This window comes from Gadus chalcogrammus, chromosome 22 (genome assembly GCF_026213295.1).
Source record: "Gadus chalcogrammus isolate NIFS_2021 chromosome 22, NIFS_Gcha_1.0, whole genome shotgun sequence".
Taxonomy (NCBI): Eukaryota; Metazoa; Chordata; class Actinopteri; order Gadiformes; family Gadidae; genus Gadus; species Gadus chalcogrammus.
The window spans coordinates 14198345-14218345 of record NC_079433.1 but is presented as its reverse complement, the minus strand read 5'-3'; the positions used below and the strand labels follow the sequence as shown (position 1 = coordinate 14218345).

Below are 20001 nucleotides of genomic sequence, written 5' to 3'. Positions count from 1 at the left end.
TTATCGTCAGAATGGAAACCTGGAGAGTTGTTGCGCTCAGCCAGGAGGAGATATAATCATATCTCATAAGATCTCCAATCATCATGTTCTGAAGTTCTCTTTTAGAGAGGCACAGGTAAGGATAGACCTCACTAATGATTTGTTCATAATGTTGTCAGAACATTTGTTACTTTTACATAGGAGTACCTAGGTCATGGTGCTACCTTAGGTCAACGATGACTTAAATGTTGAATTAAATTTGATGAGATGTCTTTAACCTCAGGCAATGATGCTGAAGTTTGAAATAAATATTTTTGGCAAAGGAACAACAATAACAATTGGATTGATGAGTTCAGTATAAATTGTGTAATTACGACATGGTGACTGAGAAACAGAGCAGTCCAAATATAACAGAAGTAACTAATGATGTATCACCATCAACTCAGCAGCATTTTACAGATCAATTATAAATCAAAATAGGTCCACGTAGGTTGTGGCACCAGGTCTGGAAGGAGATATCATTACATCTCACGAGAGCTCTTGAACCAGGTTTGATGGAGTTCACTCGATGAGTCTGCTCGTTCACAAATATGCAGTTGATAAAGTCTCTTGATCGCCTCCTATTTCCACCAATAAAAACATAAAAATTAAAACTCCCATTGACAATTTTAAGCACTCAAAAGCCTGTCAATTACGAAAGAGATTGGGACTTCATTGTTCGTTTGTTTTGAGGACAGTACACACCTGTGATGTAGGCTGTATTACAGATATATGTATTTGTTTTACATTTTGTTATAGTCAGAATGGAAACCTGGAGAGTTGTTGCGCTCAGCCAGGAGGAGATATAATCATATCTCATAAGATCTCCAATCATCATGTTCTGAAGTTCTCTTTTAGAGAGCCACAGGTAAGGATAGACCTCACTAATGATATGTTCCTATTGTTGTCAGAACAATTGTTACTTTTACATAGGAGTACCTAGGTCATGGTGCTACCTTAGGTCAACGATGACTTAAATGTTGAATTAAATTTGATGAGATGTCTTTAACCTCAGGCAATGATGCTGAAGTTTGAAATAAATCTTTTTGGCAAAGGAACAACAATAACAATTGGATTGATGAGTTCACTATAAATTGTGTATTCACGACATGGTGACTTAGAAACAGAGCAGTCCAAATATAACAGAAGTAACTAATGATATATCACCATCAACTCAGCAGCATTTTACAAATCAATTATAATCAAAATAGGTCCACGTAGGTTGTGGCACCAGGTCTGGAGGAGATATCATTACATCTCACGAGAGCTCTTGAACCAGGTTTGATGGAGTTCACTTGATGAGTCTGCTCGTTCACAAATATGCAGTTGATAAAGCCTATTGATCGCCTCCTATTTCCACAAATGAAAACCTAAAACCAAAACTCACATTGTAAAATTGTAACCACTCAAAAGCCTGTCATTTACGAAGAGATTGGGACTTCATTGTCCGTTTGTTTTGAGGACAGTACACACCTGTGATGTAGGCTGTATTACAGATATATGTATTTGTTTAACATTTTTTTATAGTCAGAATGGAAACCTGGAGAGTTGTTGCGCTCATCCAGGAGGAGATATAATCATATCTCATAAAAACTCCAATCATCATCTTCTGAAGTTCTCTTTTAGAGAACCACAGGTAAGGATAGACCTCACTAATGATATGTTGCTACCGTTGTCAGAACTATTGTTACTTTTACATAGGAGTACCTAGGTCATGGTGCTACCTTAAGTCAACAATGATGATTTACCTTCATGATCTAAATGTTAAATTAAATTTGATGAGATGTCTTTAACCTCAGCTAATGATGCTGAAGTTTGAAATTAATCTTTTTGGCAAAGGAACAACAATAACAAATGGATTGATGAGTTCAGTATAAATTGTGTAATTACAACATGGTGACTGAGAAACAGAGCATAACAGTCTAGATATAACAGAAGTAACTAATGATATATCACCATCAACTCAGCAGCATTTTACAAATCATTTATAAATCAAAATAGGTCCACGTAGGTTGTGGCACCAGGTCTGGAAGGAGATATCATTACATCTCACGAGAGCTCTTGTACCAGGTTTCATGGAGTTCACTCAATGAGTTTGCTCGTTCACAAATATGCAGTTGATAAAGTCGCTTTATCGCCTCCTATTTCCACCAATAAAAAGCTAAAAACTTAAAACTCCCATCGACAATTTTTAACCACTCAAAAGCCTGTCAATTACGAAAGAGATTGGGACTTCATTGTCCGTTTGCTTTGAGGACAACACACCTGTGATGTAGGCTGCATTACAGATATATGTATTTGTTTAACATTTTCTTATAGTCAGAATGGAAACCTGGAGAGTTGTTGCGCTCAGCCAGGAAGGAAGAAGATATAATCATATCTCATAAGATCTCCAATCATCATGTTCTGAAGTTCTCTATCAGAGAACCACAGGTAAGGATAGACCTCACTAATGATATAATGCTACCGTTGTCAGAACATATTTGTCTGTTACGTAGGAGTACTCAGGTCATGGTGCTATCTTAGGTCAACGATGATGATTTGGCTTTGTGACTATCCTAAAAAATGTGTATTTATAAACCGCTTTAATATATGGTCACTCAAGATTAAATTGAATGACCCAGATTGAATATTTTATGCTTATACAGTTCGGACCAAATTTTGTTTTTAGGTCTTGACTGAAATACATTTTATATTGTATAGATTGTATATATTTGAAAGCCATCTACAAAACGTTAAGAAACTTGAAACACAGATTCCTCACTTTCTATAAAGTGCAATATGCTTACGGCCTTTATATTTATTTATTCTGACATCACCTGTCCTTGTGTTGTTCCAAATGTTTTTCTTATTTCTGTCTTGTTTTTTTCACAATTTTTAACTTAAATTGCTTGTTTATTTATTTATTTTGTACACTGGAAAAAGCCTTCTGTTGAACCAATTAAAAAAAACATGGGTAATGGTTCACATCTATATTACATAACTTGAGCCAATGACAAATATATAGCTTGCCTCAAACAATATTTCCTATGTTCATAAAAACAAAATAATACAACTTGGCACCAAGTATAATTATATTCTTTGAATGAAGTTAATACATTTAAATCGTATGTTAAATCCTAAACAAAAAAATATTGATTCACTCCAACAATTGGTTCTCATTTAAGAAATATCTATCAGAAATAATTTGGTTTATCCAATCAAAAAGATTACAATTTAATCAAACAATTGTTTCTCATTATTGTATACATCATCATCATTTTTTCCCGCTCGGCTCTCGCCGCTTCATGGCCTTGAGGCGCTTCTGTCTGGATTCGACATCACATCGCGACATCAGTCAGGGTTAGGTGCTTTGCCAAAGACACCTCGATACACTGCTTGGTGAAGCCGAGGATCGAACCAACAACCTTCAGATTACCAGCCAACCCGCTCTACCACCTGAGCTACTGCCACCACACAATATACTATATATATTAACAATCTAAATCGCAGAGTTAGACCAACTCCAGACCTCCCTCCAGACACAGACAGACTGTCCTAGCTCACAGAACCAGTGAGTCATCGTCACTCTGGTCAAGGCTAGTGCTTTCACCTCAAAAAGTCGCCAAAAGTCACCAATAGCAGCTGAAAAAGAAGCTAGATTTGTCGCTTGTCGCTGTTTTGAAAAAAAGTCGCCAAAGGGGTCTGAAAAGTAGCTAAATATAGCGACAAAATCGCTAAGTTGGCAACACTGCGGTTTGGTCCAGTAGTCGTAAGCGTCTTTGTATTTAATGCGCATGCGCAGGCTTGTACGTAACCTTGAAATTGTACATTTGTCTGAACAAATATCTCTAAATTGAGCTCCTAATCAAGTATAACAGTGTTTTAGGAAGAAAACAAAAAAAATTATTTGGATTGAATGACAAAATTATTAATCAGTTGAATACACAACCTTAAAATTTTACATTTGTCAAAATGGATATTTCTTAATTGAGCTCCTAATTAAAAATATCTATATTTCACAGTATTTTGAAATAAAAAAAAGTTATTTTAAAAATAAAACAAAAAATGTTTATTTGAATTGAATTACAAAATAATAATCAGATGAAGTACGGCTTAAAACCCTTTTTCCAGTGTATGTGTAATGCACCTTCAGTTGGCACTCCCAATTTCGTTGTATAGGTGACTGTACAATGACCATAAAGTCTATCTTATCTTATCTTATTCATACATTTTTGTACAAAAATATACACACCTTGGGGGAAAGCCATCAAACCAAATCCTCATTGATTTAAAGCACTAGCACTATAACATATGTTCTGACAACAGTAGGCCAGAATCATTAGGGAAGTGCATCCATAATTCTTGTTCCCTCGTCAAGATCTTATGATATATTATTATGACTCCCTTCTAGCTGAGTGCAACCACTGGCCAGGTATAATTTTGTGAGATCTTGAGATATTTTGATATCCCTTTCCCTCTCACAACAACCATCCACAATCTTATCTGATTATGGTACTAATAAAGAAACGAGATAGGGACTAGTATTTTTTTTTTTTTTGGCATTTATGAAGTTGTGGAGGTCATCAATACTGATTACAGCAACAAAAGCAAATTCTTTTTTAGCGCATTTAATAGATGAGTTTGTTGCAGCAAAATATTCTAACATATATTACAATTCACTTTAAAAAAAAAAAAAATCTGTTCAGCAAATTGATTTGTTGTCATTGTGAATCATTATTTCTTTGATAATGTACTTAAACTAATTGGTATTAGATACTATAAGACACTTACAAAATATTTAACCTACTCGTTACCAGTTACTGTATAAATAGCCTCACCAAGCCCTTATTCATGTTAATATTTACAATAATATTCCTTGAAGAAAACATATTCAAATATCCTCTTAGTGCTGAAGAACTCTGTTGGACCCTCAATGTCTCAACATAGTACACATTAAGACTAGTGCTCACTGAGCCTCAAAGCCACGTCATTGGTCCAATTGAGAGACAAACAGGTTAGTGGACCTGCTCAGGGCGTAGGTCGGAGAAGATTTGTGAGTGTCATCAGCTTGGCCTTCGTCCAGCATTAAGAGTCTATCCACTCAATGGATGACGGATCTGGCATAGTCCTATAAAGAATTTATTTCAGTGGTGTACAATCCACCTTAAGTAATGAGTGGATCAGCGCATAGGCAAACTTTCACCAGCATTGTTTTGAAGAAAGGACCAGTGATAGTAACCCACGCTTTCTTCCCTTTAGATGTGCTCCAGCAGGCCTAGCCCTTCCCTGAATAATTGATTTTAAAAGTCAGTCCTGAGAGGCCCCACCCTTTCGAAAGGCACATTCAAGTCTTTATTTTTTAACCAAACGTAATCTATATCCCACCTTTCTACAGAAATATTATAAGGGCTGCGGATACCGAACTCAACATTGGAAGTGCTTGATATATATACTCATGTTTTTTCTGCTCTCAATTTTGAGACATTTCTAAAAATGTCCCCTCCCAAGAGGCATACTTTCCGCATTACCATTTATTTCTTTACTAAGTCAATAGTCTGTTATAGACACAGGCGCACCGGAACTAGGAATGTGCTGTTCTGCACAGGCTTGTTCAATCCAGTTGCATATTAAGTACATGACATTGTTTGATGTAAAAAAAATTCTCCGCACCACTTACTTGCAGCCTACTTGTGCATGTTTACACCCACAAGGGCCCAACGTCTCTCTTAGAGCATTGGCTTTTTATTGCTTGGTGAAATGTTGCCGACAGCAGTCGGTATCAGAGGCAGGTCACGCTCCTTTCATTCTTTCACCATATATGGTTAAATAAATGTGGTGCCAATGCTTGCCACAACTGCACACTCAAAACTAGGTTTATTGCTTTGTAAGAAAATCCAGTAATGCTTGAATGGGCAGCTGTTGAGGTACATTTATAGGGTTGTTGGCACGTTACGGAAAGAGTCTTTTTGTTCATTTGCATAGATTTTCCAAGCCAAAAGTGTCAGTCATCTTTAGTTATCCAAGGTTGTTCCCCATCTGTCAACAGAACAGCAGAAATAGAGGAACAATGAATACGACAGGATCAACCATCCCTTCTCGCTAATACTCCTGGTGGTCAAGGTTATACGGTAAACACTAGAGCCTCTGTAGAAGTTCAATGTTGACACAGATCTTAATCATTCACAACTCAACATAATCCGAAACTAAACCCCCGATTTAAATCTTAATTAGTTAAAGGCATCTGCCCACACATCCAAGTTACAACCAATCTGTTTATAAGCATAACTTACTGGTGTAATAGTTTACATATTTTTAAATTAGGAAAAGATCTCCAAACACTACGGTAGCAATCATGTACTTTGTTCATATTATTTAGGCGTGTTATGATATAATATAACAAACTATTCACTGTCATAGGGATTGATATGGCAATATTTTATATTGTCATATTTTATATGACAATATAAAATATAATACAATCCGATAATACTATGACAAACTAGGGAAATATCTGGATTGTTTAACTACGGGAACCTGCACGGCAACTTATTTGGTTCTCGGTTGGTAATCCAATTAACCTTAACATCTTTAGTTTTGTTTGTTACTTGTTGGATCAGTTTGTGACTCTCACACCTTTTTGTTGGAATTCTCCAACGTCTATCACCACTCCTCACTTCTTCCAACCAACCTGCCGGCTTCTGTTTGCTGGTACACATACCTCAAAGCGACTGTACACCTTCTTCTCCTTCCTCATACTCTCCATCCTCTTCAGCAGGCCCTCTCTCTCCTGTGGGTTGGTTTGGGGTCGCGAAAAGAGAGTCTTCCTCAATGAATTCTGTCTCTCCAGGCCCTTGTCTCCAGGGTCGCCCTCCTTGGCCCCGCCTGCTTTATCCTGGTCCAGGCGGTTCTTCTGACTGTTGGCAGAGATCTGGCCCAGGATGACCTTGGTGTCGTCTCGTAGGTTGCTGCTGAACAGCACCGAGCCACCGGTGGACTGGTACCGCGATGGTCCAGAGGTTCCCGCTGACACTTTGTGGTTAGCGTTGGGTTGGTCATTGTTGCTTGATCCCGTGTGAGAAGACGTGCTTGACTTTTTGCTGGAGTCTTCAGTGATTTCAACCACAGTTCTCATGGTCTTTTCATCGGCACTAGCAGCAGATTTCTTGTCCTTATCTTTAGGCCCAAGGAGGCCCTTTAACCTCTGCGTCTGCTTCTTGAGGAAATCCAGAGGCTTCCCCTCACTCTTGCCATCACTCCCTATTGTGTTGATGGAAGTATTGGAGCCACAATACTTGTTGAGTACGTCCCTTGAGTCAGAACGCATCATGGATGAAGAGCTGTGCGAGCGGCTCTTCTTCAGTTCACTCTTCTCTGCGTCGGTTGCATCCGCTGTCAGCATGTCCTCACCACTAGACACCCGACGAGGGTTCAGTGCTTTGAGCTTCAACGGGTCCTTTCGGAAGATGTTTGGAGAGGGAAAGGGCTTCAGAGACTTGAAAGGGTCCTTCTTCTGAACTTCTGACCCATTCCCCGCCTTCCGAGTGGAATCTGGCTCTGTTGGCTTCAGCTGGTTTACTGACGGCTTGGTCGAGACCGCAGGTGGCTTGTTTCCACTGACAGACGATCTGCGAGTGAGCTCCGCTAGCCTAGATGAGATGTCTAACTTCTTGGGTTCAGGTTCTGGTGGGTTAACAGAAACAGATGGGATGTCGTGAGTGGCTGTGCTATGATGTGTTTTATCCAAAAGGTCGGGCTTCTTTTCAATTGGCCCGATGGCTTTGAGTGCTGTTTCTGTCTCCATTCTTGAGGCTTTTCTCTTGGCGGCCAAATCTTTAAAATACTGTAGGCGACTAGCTGGATCGTTCATATTCAATGATGATTCTTGTTGAGTTTTCAAAGAACCTGCAGTGACATTGGAGGGCGCTTCAGCTGGTGAAGTCTTAATTTCTTGGCTTGCATTCTGAAATTTATCTTTGAGGTCTTTAAAGCTGGTCTCCCCCTTCTCTTTGGCCGGTACTTTCTGTTTCTCATCGTCCTTGTCCTTCTCCTCTGTCTTCTTCCTCCACTCAAAAGGCTCCCGGTTCAAGGACTTCCTCTTCTCAAGCATCTGAGCCACTATAGAGGTGGTGCGGATATGGTCTAGATCCTCGTCTTCCTCTGTGGCGGGGTTCAGACCCAGGCCCCCGCTGTGCTTTTCCACCTTTGAGGAGGAAAAGATAAGGGAGGAGCGAAGCCGAGAGCTTCTCATGAGCATCGGGTTGACACGGGTGCGGAATGACTCGTTCTTGGAAACAGTGACCTCTGGACCCTCCTTCATCTCCACATCTCCTGTTCCCTCCCTGGTTCCCAATCTGTCCCTCTCCATGTCACTCTCCTTCTCTCTTTCTTTCTCCATCATGTGGTGACTATAGGTAGTGCTGGGCTGCAGAACCCTGGTTGTGCCAGAGTCTTTCTCGCTGTTGTCATGTAAAACGGGTTTCCCAAAGCGTGGTCTCAGAACATCTGGTTTAGAGGGCATTTCTTTTATCCCGTAGCGATTTGTAGAACGTTGAGGGTCCGCTACCTGTTGAGCTGATGGATCATCATCAAATGCATCCGGGCCTAGTGCCTGAGGTAGGCCTTCCTCTCCCCCATCCTCGTATGTGCTGAGGAAGGAGTTGATCCTCCAACTCCTCATGCCCTGTCTGGCACTCGGGTCTTGATCCCGCTCCTGTTCAGGCGGCTTCAGGAACGGCTGTTTCTCTGGAGGGTGGGGTTGCGTCGGAGAGTTCTGGCATGCAAAGGGTTGGCCTAGGGTGGGCCTCTTCTGTGTTGAAACTCCTTCATATCGCCCTGCTTCGTGATGTCCATGGAGCCCTTCAGGTCCTTTCAGGTCATCCGACGAGAAGTAATCTCGACTGTAGCCTCCAACGACAGGTGGTTCAGATGTGTAGCTTGATTCTGAACGCTGATCTAAGGCGAGATTCGAAGCATGCATTTGGAGTCTGTCATAATGTCCATGGCCAGATCCATGTTCCGGCCCCTCATGGTAATAAGACCGTTGTTGGGTCTGCTCCCTGTAAAATACAAAAGTGAGTAAATAATATTCCAAAAATTAGAAAGATAACACTTTTTGCTTGGATGTATGTATGTTTTATCAGCGGTTTATTTGTTTTTATTAGAGTGAAGAGACGCGCTGAAAACTATATCCCGAGATCGAGATCTCAATCATGGGATATTGCCCAATAACCCGAGATAGCGAAGCAATCAAATTGCGCCATTTTAGGAGGTTTACGTGTATCATATACTAAAGTATCATAGTATGAAATTGGCTACTCAGAATTCAAATTCAGGAGAAAAGTGATAACATTATATAATTCAAACGGACAATGGGCAATATGATCAATAAATGGACTAACCTCTGATAATCAGTCTCTTCCAGATTATTCATGACTCTGTGTTTCATGTACTGCTTTGACGACGAGTAGCTCTCCTGGGTGCCTTCCGCGTAGCTGTGTCTCTTGAATCCAGTAGAGCTCAGCTCCATCTGTCTCGAGACTATGGACCTTCCCTGCTCTAAGTACGACTGCTGAAGGTGAAACTGCTGCTGTGCATACTTTCCAATCGTTATGCCTGCCGTGGGCTCCATCGAGTGTCGAAAGGGTTCGTTCCTTCGAAACGCGAGAGGATTCCGCTCAGATTCTCCGTAGGGCAACGCAGAGGGAAGCTCGTTTTGTCGTGGAAAAGCCCTGTTGCTCAGCAATGACTGGGATCGCTTCAAACCAAACTGACTGCTTTGATAATCTGAGTTGCCATGTGGCACAATTGATTGGTCGATTATCAGAGGCTCTGACTGAGCAAAGAGAATACGAAACTCCTCATCAAAGCTGGCGACAAGCTCCCCGAGGAAGAGGTGGGCGATGCAGCGGTGTATCTTCTCATAGGACCACATGAAGCTGGAAGACATGGAGATAGGAAGGAGGGGGTGGTTAATATTAACTAATGTCATCACAAGAGCTTAGAGAAGAATAAGCTATTTAACCTGGGAGTATTGCATTATTATGCTTTCTATTTTGTTTCGTTTTTAAACTTTTTTGTAGTCTCGCTTACCTATAGTTTCCACTGATGACAGCTCTGCAGTCAGCCAGGAGGAAGCGGTCTTTAACCTGTCCCTTGAAAGACTTCCCCGTTCGGCAGTAGTATGTTATTCCTGCCACAGTCCTCACACGCATCATCTGCGACAACCACAAGGACACACAAGGGCACCATGTTATGAAGGCACAGGGAGAAGGTTAATAAACTACAAAGTTGGCTGCAGAAAGCATCCCTATGACATTCACTCAGTAGTATATGCAAATTCAACTCACTTGAATCAAGTCCAAGTTAACCCTGCAGTTGTTCACCATGGCAACAAAGTGATGGGCGTTCTGCTCGTCCAATAGGATGTAGACAGGGACGCGGCGGGCTGCGGCGTCCAGGAGGTCAGAGAAGATGTCTACATCCGTGAAGATGTCCATCACCACGGCGATAACCTGGGGCAAAACAGGGAGAGATCAGACGCACCGCTGACATACAATAACATGAGTATGGTTACCTTTGCAGAGGTTTTAACTATGACAATAATTGATATTGAATTATCACAAACTTCTCAAAACTGTGAAGTTAAGTGTAAATTATGAGAATAAAGAAAGATCTATCTAACTGTGATAGATAAACGCATACAAAATGTCTTCAAATGCAAAAACATTGGCTCTGCATAAATATTAACATTTGTTATGGGAGCTTGTTTGAATAGGGCCCAACCCTTTTTTTTCTATGAAGCATTCTCCTCCACAATTGATTTGCAACCTAATCAAACACAGCTTATTCCCCTTAGGTGGGGATTGGCATTTTAGATAAACATGGTTATCACATTTAACACCACAATACCCTTGATGTAAAACCCAATTGAATTGAAGTGTATCTAATGACATAACTTGTCATAAATAAATGTTGGCACCAAGACAGCATGAAGCCAACAAGGCTAAAAACAACTACTTGCACGAATGCAAAATACAATTTAAGTGATTTTTTAGGTCGTTTTAATTTTGTATTTGTTATCTATAATAACTATTGTGTAATAATTTCATATTTTTTATACGATGCACTTCGTAGCCTGTACCTTCGTAGAGTGAAGCCCAAAGCATGCAGGAGGCAGATTGTAGTTCACATTTGTTTTGTAACCAAAATAATCATCTTGTTTAAAAAAAAGAAATGCAGTGGGCTGTACTCACTGCTTCATGAAAAGCGGTTCAATTCGTTCAAAGCAAGGGTCTCAATATTCACTACTGGATGTTTTAGATAAGACAGACCACCTGTTCGTTCCTCAACCTGCTTGACTACATTCAGGCTGAGGCTTGACAACAGTGAATGTCATAATTGCTGAGGAACAGACTTTGCTTGTCTATCAAAACATGACCACAATAAAAGTCCTAATGACGAGCCAAGACGCATACATTTCTGCATAGAAAATGGACCGCAGACCCAACAGGCCAAGCAACGCAAACCGGTACAACCGCTTATGGCATTTGACCTTTGTACTCTGCACCTTAATTATTTCTGTTATGGCAACAACAAGTTATAGTCTGGTCTACCAACGCCAAAGTATAACCGAAAGCATGCTTGTACTTCATGTCCCATTCCTTAGAGTGAGCTCTTGATCTGAAAACACTGAAGTGGTTTCCTCAGAGCCATGGAGGCATGAATCGGACTGACAGTGTTTAAACGCCTGACTAAACATCCAAACTGATGGCTCTCCTGAACCAGAAAGACCCGTTTGTGATAAGCCACTGCTTTCTCCAACACCTACATGATATGCACTCTTGATGAGCCTCCTGGCTTGCTCCTTGATGCTGGGCATCTCAGGGTCCGAGGGGTTGATCAGGGTGGTGACCTCCGTGGGCCCTATGAAGCTGTGCTGCTGCTGGGGCCATCCCAGGTCCAGGCCTGGAGCGTCCAGGTCGGAGTGCACTGGCCAGTAGGTGTCAGATGATCCATCGTCCTCCATAACTCCCTCATGGTAGGTCAGCTCTGGCATACTGGCAGACTGGCTCTGGCTGGGAGTCTGGAGGGTGGACTTGATGTGATCGATCTCGGGCTGTGACAGGAAGGGCACCACGTCGGCCTTCTGGAGGAACTCATAGTAACCCTGATAAGGCAGTAAAAATGTCCCCATCATTAGCTTTGTTTACATACAGAAAATGACAAGAGGACAACGAACTCAAAAGCATGAAGAATATGATTTTCTTTCCTTGAATGACCCACTAAATGGATGAGAGGATTTGGACATGAAAAACAAATATATTCATGAAAATAAACAATAGTAAACAGATATAACATTGTTTCTTAAATTGGCAGTGTTTATAGCGCAGATTGGTCCGGACGGCACAGACTTAAAGGCTGAGATCCATCATCACCCATGTTTTCAACCTCTTTGGCTAACAGTAACAGACGCAATATTATTACCTGGGAGTCATCTTCGATCAGCGCGTCGATTGCCAGGCGGTACTCCTCACGGTAGTGGGGGGGGAGGTAGTTAGGGTCGAGAGGGTTATCGCCCACCGAGGAACTTTGAGATCGGTGCGCCATGGTCGGAGGCGAGGTTGGGGTCACAGGTCAGAGTGCAGGGGGGGCCGACAGGTAGAGGAAGGGAGGGATTTCAACCTAGAGAGTAAAGACAAAAAGGTAAAATAAGGATTCTCTAGTAATTACGACGGACAGACTATGGAAATGAGGATATGGAAATGGTGAGGGAGAATATAGAAATACAAAAAGCGTTGCAAGAGGATTGAATGGCTTAGTTAACATAATAGATGAGATGGTTTGTTCAAACTTACTCATTTCACTGAAGACATTTGAATAAGACATAAAATGTACAAAGCAACGATTTGGTTAGTAACCAGAGGGGATCAATAAGCAAGCTGTTACTTGTGTGATTCAAGTGCTGCAATGTACCGCGCAAGAAGAACCTCCGGGTAGAGTTATTGAAACAACTGTTAAATAGATAATAACAGAGGTTATGGTTGATTTAAATGTTGTTTACGGTTGCACACCTATGACCTACTTTTCATTCTACAGTATTGTACACCGTTACTGAGACTCCCAAAAGGGAAGCAAGTGAAGAAAAAACATTGTCCATACCTTAAACAAAGCAGCCATTGTTGTAGAGGCAAAATCAGGCAGTATAAAGATAACATGTGTTACACCTAGATTCACACAGTGCCGTACAGTAATAGAAAGATACTATGTCAGACCAATACATTTCTTTACTGTTCAACACTCGATGACTCTGGTCAGACACACGCTTTGTAGAAAATATCCAACTATTGCTTATGGATAGATTACTCATTACTGCTAGCATTGCTCAGCAATATTGTACAGTCATCTTTGTATTCAATTTGTATGCAGAGAACCTTTATGTGAGTAGTTGTACATAACCGCAAGACTACACTACTATATGTACTATAATATTAGGGTTAGTTTACCACCCATTGTAGAATTATACACCCTGTTCAATACACATCAACATTGTAGTTGAATGGAAAGTCCACCTTGAGTTGCACCAATGATTAGTGAAAATTCAATCGAGGCACATGGGCCAACGGCAAATAGATATCTGAGGAGGGGGGAACTCACAGGACCCATACAATGGTGAGGGGAAGACAAAGGACTAGGCGCATTGAGAGCATTAAGAGAGTAGTAAGACAGCTGGGGCTGTAAATAGCTGTCAGGACAGGTTCTCTCATATTCCTGTTGAGTAAACTTGTCATGCAGCCAATCTGAATATGCAGTCTGTGGTACAAGAACTATAATTCATTTATGAGATGCATTTCTGTAGTTTCACCAGTTCCCATGCTAAATTACATGCTATTAGGTAATATGACAGATGCATTTACATTTATGCTCCTCAGAACATTGCAGTGTGGGATAGTACAAACTGTTGTTTTTTTTTGTGTCACTCTCACTGTTTGCCACTGTTGAAATCTGTCTTACTTACTTCAGGAATGAGGAAAATGCAAGCAGTGAAAGGTGAAGGGTTTGTTATGGCCTATGTGGTCAGAATGGGAGAGTGACTAGTGGTATTCCAACATGTACAAGTAAAAAACTGAGCATGACGTGTGCAACATGTATTCAACACACATCTGAAATCTGAAATGAGGGGTAAGGCCTTTGTGTCCGACCTCACGGTCAAAGGGGTGGCCCTGTTGTATGAGTCACAGCATAGGCTAGCCTAGCCTGGCCTGAGGCTAATTTGCTACATGCCTGTGATTCATCCGCTAGCATATTGGCTAACATCCTGGTGCCTGACTCATTTTCTACCACATAAGTACATGTTGTAGTATGCTGTGCCGATTTCCCGAGGAAAGTTCCACTGCGGAACAAAACCAGCCATCTGCAGACCATATTCTTGAAGGGATGAATCTGGCAAGCATCAGATTTGAATCTTTAGCAACGGACTTAAATTAAAGTGGCCATCTTGAAGATTTCAAAATATTTTAATTTCGATAAATGAACGGCTTAGCTGACACTGAATGTCATCTAAGTTCAATCATTATCTAGCTTTAGCATTTTCAGTAAGTATTAGGATTGTGACAAACTCGGTTGATAGTTAGGCCTACGTTTCCGCCATGCATCAAAGTCACAAGCGGTGCAGTTAGTGACATGTTTTCAATCACCCAGCAGTGGTTGTTCCACCAGAGAGGGTATGGCGGAGCTTCCCACTTGCTCTTCAACTCACTTGTCTAACAGCCTAATGCTTTTTTCCACTGTGCTGCCGCCTAAGAGAACGAAACTGAGATCTTTAAAAATAACTATAAATTAACCAATACAAAATTAGCCTGAGGAACGGCAAGATTTGTGCTGATTCAGGACATAGTGTACCTGTGCAGGTAAAACAACAAGCTCTGTGAGAGCGATGTGTCCTCACATGTGGCTAGTGGTGTGTAAAGAATTTCCCTGGTCATGAGTTCAAATCATACAGGTTGTGAAACCCAACGGAGATCTTACCCCACTGAATAAGATTACTTTACATTTGACTCAGGCTGGTGAGTTATACTATTAAACACAGAAAGGCTAGCTGATTAAGACTGGATATTTTGGGTTGATTCCTCCAAACTTCATTCTGTACTGATCATTAAGTGTCAACGGATTGGCAGTCAAATGACCAAGGATAACAAAGCACATGGAAGCAGGCTGTCTTCACCTGACCCAGACTGACTAGTGTGATATCCAAACACTGTAGAAACTGGGTTTTAATTTGATGACAATGCTGAGACTCATTGGGAGATAGGATCACTCTTTCAGATCTCTTCTTTCAGATATTGCAATGTGTTTCCCTAGGGGGTGGGCTGGGAGGAATACTTATATTTAACATAAATAGTCAATTTAAACCAACATAAACAAAGTTGACATAAACAAAGTCTAGTTTATTTTCGGGTAGTAATCAAAGCGTTCAGACAGGATTTTCTTCAGAGTATGCGAATGAATCCATGCTTGAATTACTGTCCTTTCAACGGGTCAACTCAAGAGCATAGGGTGTATTACATCCACAACAGTAAAACATTACAATAGCCAAGCGAAAAACTAAAAAGACTTAAAACTCTCAATGTCTAAAGATAAGTGCATCTCTCTCTCACACACCCGCAAACACACACATATCCACATAGCTTAACACACCTTGCTAAATAAACAGAATTAACTATCAACCATATTCCACCAGTACAGGTTAAATACTGTTTAATTGTTCTTTATGAGTACTTTACTTTGATAAAGACAACACTGTAAAACTGGTTTGGATGGGTGATAATGAAGCCTGTTGGTGTGGGACATTTTAGTAACTGTTAATGATAAACACAAACACTGAGATAAGACTGGAGACAGTAATCAGCACCTCCCTTTCTGTCCGTCTGTCTCCACTCTCAATACAATAACCTGAAAGTCAGTTACACAACTAGCCAATTGCATCTAGTAAAAAAGCATAGAGACAAACACATTAAGATGAATGTTTAGAGAGCAGAAGAGTACTATAAGAGAATAGATTTTTTTATTATTTTGAATGGACAGCCAAGTTCTATAACTATAAGTAGCCTATTAAAAACGTGTAAATAATAGTGTGGGGTTTTTTGTGCCAATATTAGGTTATCGTGAGGTGATTATTATGTTGGGGGTATTAGTAGGATAATATACATGTCATAGCCATCAGTAATAGACATGGGAAAAGAGTATTGAATTAAACCTGTAGGCCTATTGCTTGTTGTAACTTGTACATTTCCTATGGCCTTTTGTCTTATGAAAGGTAAAAATATATCTTGGTCGTTGACGTAATTCTCCATTGTATGCAAGATGTTGTTAAAAAAGATAGATGGATATAGGCCAATTTTCATAAGTAAAGCGTTAACAATCCTCCAAAGTAATCCTTCAGGTGTCTAGGATATAGACATAGAGAAGAATGGAATCGACAAAGTTGGACTATAATAGGCCTAGAATACAAATGAGTAAGCAAAAAGGGTTTCGGCGTAAGTAACAAGTGAGTTAAAGTAGCTTTTCTTATTTGCCCATACTTTTCAATTGTCTCACCCTGCCGAAACCCACTTCGAGGCTTCCTTTTCTGCTCCTCTTGCCTTTTTATGCACCGCTGTGTAGGCGACAGCTTTCGCCGGTACAGCCGAAGATAGATCCAGCTACGAGTCTGCTTGCCCCGCATACATTCCTTTTGGTTGCCGACAACTCCACCCCAAAAAGAGCCCAGACCCCTGGTTTTCGTCGTGAACTTCAGGTCGGTCCTATGCAGTTCTCTGCGGGGTGTCCGACCTGCCGTTTAGCGCCGGAGTCTGAAAATGAAGGAGTTCTCTAGGGCTTCCCATCGGCGAGGCCCCTCCCCGTTTATGCTGATTACCGATTCACAACATTATTTGAAATTCACTTCAAGTGGCATATTTAAAAAGTTGTTTAGTTTATGAAAGAATACTTCCCATTCAAACTTATAATAAACGACGACAAGCCCACACGCCTTTTTGACATATTCTGTAAGTCGACAGCAAATATTAAGGGGTTCGCGCCACTTCATTGTGTTTGGATTTTTTTTTTTTACGTGGAGTAAATGACTCACAAACGAATAGTTCTCTCTCCAATAATAAGAGAGGACTTTGTTCCCTCCTTCACATGGGCTCCTGGTAGAATGCAGATTATTTTAGACTACTCAACTCCCCTCTGCAAGTAACGGCTGCAACGTTAGTGTTTGTCTAGGGTGCTTTGACACTTCCAGGTTATTCCAGATCAAATCGTCTTTCTTTTTTGCTTTAGTTATACGGATAAGTTGACATACATGTCGACGATTAACACATGATAAGACAAAAAAAGGAATGTGCGAATTATGTCTATGCGGGTGGGTGTGGATGCAAGGATTTTCTTAGGGCTAGCCTTTGTTCCGAAACGTCTATCAGTTGGAACACACCCTTTTTATGGCCTGTGATAGCGAGCAACAGGTAGGCTATATACACACAGACGCACGGACAATTTCATGAAAAGTCAGGGCGTGTCCCAAGTTTGGACAGGACAGGACACACAGGCGCAGCCACACGTAGGCATAACAGCACATGATGAGACACCTAAGTGAAATAAATATAGGCCATTAAATCACAGTATGAGATGCAATTCCACATCCTTAAAGTTATTTTGTATGGGATTGCTACACGTAGGCTAAGCTTGCTGTGCCGGTGTGCATAAGTGCTCCCCGCACACCGGTTGGTACAGACGCTGGAAATGAGGGTGCGGCATCTAGTAGGAATGTGCTCAGGGCGTGGGACCACACCCAGAACCCCCTCCACTGTCCTCTCACCGGTTCCAGCGCCCTCTCTCTCTCTCTCTCTCTCTCTCTCTCTCTCTCTCTCTCTCTCTCTCTCTCTCTCTCTCTCTCTCTCTCTCTCTCTCTGAGTCACCTGGCAGCCTAAACACACACACACACACACACACACACACACACACACACACACACACACACACACACACACACACACACACACACACACACACACACACACACACACACACACACACACACACACACACACACACACACACAGGTTTGGACCTGTGTTGAGGAGAAAGATAAATCCTGGTCTGGATTGTGGATGCTCAAAACAAAATAATGGAACAGGGTATCTCAGTGCAACCAGGTGTTCTGTGTACAGTTCTCTTTGTTTCTCTTACGTTCTGTCACAGGGCCACATCTTTCCGACCCCCCGAGTTTTCCCAGCATGCTTTGCTCATGGTGTCATGTCACACCTGAGTATAAGGTGACTCCACAGAGCCTGGGACCGGGAGGTCATCTTTACACTGCTGTGTTGCTGAGCACAACACACACACAAACACGCATGCATGCATACATATATAAACCCTTACACACACAAACACACACACACACACACACACACACACACACACGCTCACAAACAGTCACGTATGCAAACACACACACACACACACGCACACACACACACACACACACACACACACACACACACACACACACACACACTTACATCAACAAACACAAAATATTTGGGTAGTGCTCATCAGCCACAGTAATTAACTAGCACCTTAAGAATAGTTTCATAACAATGTCCACTCCTAAATAATATAGGCCTTATTGCCTTATAAACAATATATCACATTTTCTCTTTGGGTTAGAACTCATATTTAGTATACCATAATGAAAGGACAGAATACTTTATTTTGAGTTGCGTGGGACTGGAAACACCAGACACCATGCATTGTTTAAATCATAAACCCACTAGTTGACCATAACATTAAGGGATGAAATACTGAGTGGACACATATACCATATCATATATCATCCATGTTTCTGAGTGTCACTTGGAACGTCATATTGATTCTACGATAACATCATGGCATGATGGTTATTCAAGAGAGTTTACCAGGAATGAGGCTATAAATGTAGGCCAAATTAGGTACTGTCCTGCCCTCTGAAGGTTTTTCTTCCAGAAATAGCGGCACTTAAAGATTATGATTATAAAAAAGATGTCTGAGCAGTACTTCCGAATGATAATGTAATTTTCCAACTGGCCACTGGATTCTGTATCTATCCAAATGCGACCAGTGGTGTTTAGGTCTGTTCGCCCGTTGATGACGCCCTTTGGAAATCAAAAATGTAGATGTTCCTATTCGACCTTCTGGTGCAGAACTATACGAATGTGGGTGACGATGTCAAGCTATATTTCCATCCTCTTCTCTGACTGCACCTACTCACAATGTATACTAGGTGGTACTATTTGATACCGTGTGCGTGTGTGTGTGTGTGTGTGTGTGTGTGTGTGTGTGTGTGTGTGTGTGTGTGTGTGTGTGTGTGTGTGCATTTGTGAGATTGTGAGAGAGAGAGAGGGAGAGAGAGAGAGAGAGAGAGAGAGAGAGAGAGAGAGAGAGAGAGAGAGAGAGAGAGAGAGAGAGAGAGAGAGAGAATCATGCAATCATTATCAGATTATCAGGTTGGAGCCAGTTTACTTTATTTAAACACATTTAAATGCATGAAGAATGTCTCCATCTGGTGTTGACCAGTGGTAGTGAAAAAGGCCTTATAATCAGATCACTGCAGGTGTGAAAACAAAGAGTGAATGAGAGAGAGCACACCGTCTTTAACTACTTTAACTACTTTGTAACCTTTTTGTATAAGAACGCTATCTTTCGATATGTTCAAAGTAATATTAGCGTATGTTTTGTTTGTTTGTACCTTTCAGTTAAGGGTCTCTATCGGAGCTCCTTCAATAGAATCATGAATTGAGACAAAAGTAGTTTTATGTCTTGTCTTACAGTAGTTCGGGGTCAATAGACGGAAGACCAGTAAATCCAGTAGTTTCTCTATTGTTATTTGTATTGCCCACTAACAAACAGACAGAAAACGAGTGGCTTGGAGCTACTCTCATATTCTTATGGAAGAATTTATATCTTAAGATACAAGAATGAACTTAA

General features: G+C 41.1%; 1 protein-coding gene and 4 non-coding genes across 6 annotated transcripts; all 5 read right to left on the bottom strand.

The window, feature by feature from the left end:
• Nucleotides 1-5: 5 nt before the first annotated feature.
• On the bottom strand, nucleotides 6-138 carry LOC130376421 (U8 small nucleolar RNA). Its single transcript, XR_008894051.1, has one exon. It is a non-coding gene; the product is annotated as a U8 small nucleolar RNA (small nucleolar RNA).
• fam83hb (family with sequence similarity 83 member Hb) lies at nucleotides 134-16834 on the bottom strand. 2 transcript variants are annotated; one of them, XM_056582515.1, is made up of 8 exons: nucleotides 16578-16834; nucleotides 12484-12681; nucleotides 11828-12166; nucleotides 10347-10511; nucleotides 10090-10214; nucleotides 9399-9935; nucleotides 6719-9056; nucleotides 134-6036 (listed from the first exon to the last, which is right to left on the bottom strand). In XM_056582515.1, exons 2-8 carry the CDS (start codon nucleotides 12604-12606, stop codon nucleotides 6016-6018), a joined length of 3648 nt encoding a protein of 1215 aa, XP_056438490.1. In that variant the 5' UTR covers nucleotides 12607-12681; nucleotides 16578-16834; the 3' UTR covers nucleotides 134-6015. The 2 variants fall into 2 exon arrangements, with proteins under 2 accessions (XP_056438490.1, XP_056438491.1); XM_056582516.1 differs by having other exon boundaries at nucleotides 16594-16834.
• Nucleotides 777-909, bottom strand: LOC130376416 (U8 small nucleolar RNA). Its single transcript, XR_008894047.1, has one exon. It is a non-coding gene; the product is annotated as a U8 small nucleolar RNA (small nucleolar RNA).
• On the bottom strand, nucleotides 1545-1677 carry LOC130376413 (U8 small nucleolar RNA). The gene has a single exon (XR_008894044.1). It is a non-coding gene; the product is annotated as a U8 small nucleolar RNA (small nucleolar RNA).
• LOC130376347 (U8 small nucleolar RNA) lies at nucleotides 2337-2474 on the bottom strand. Its single transcript, XR_008893984.1, has one exon. It is a non-coding gene; the product is annotated as a U8 small nucleolar RNA (small nucleolar RNA).
• Nucleotides 16835-20001: the final 3167 nt, after the last annotated feature.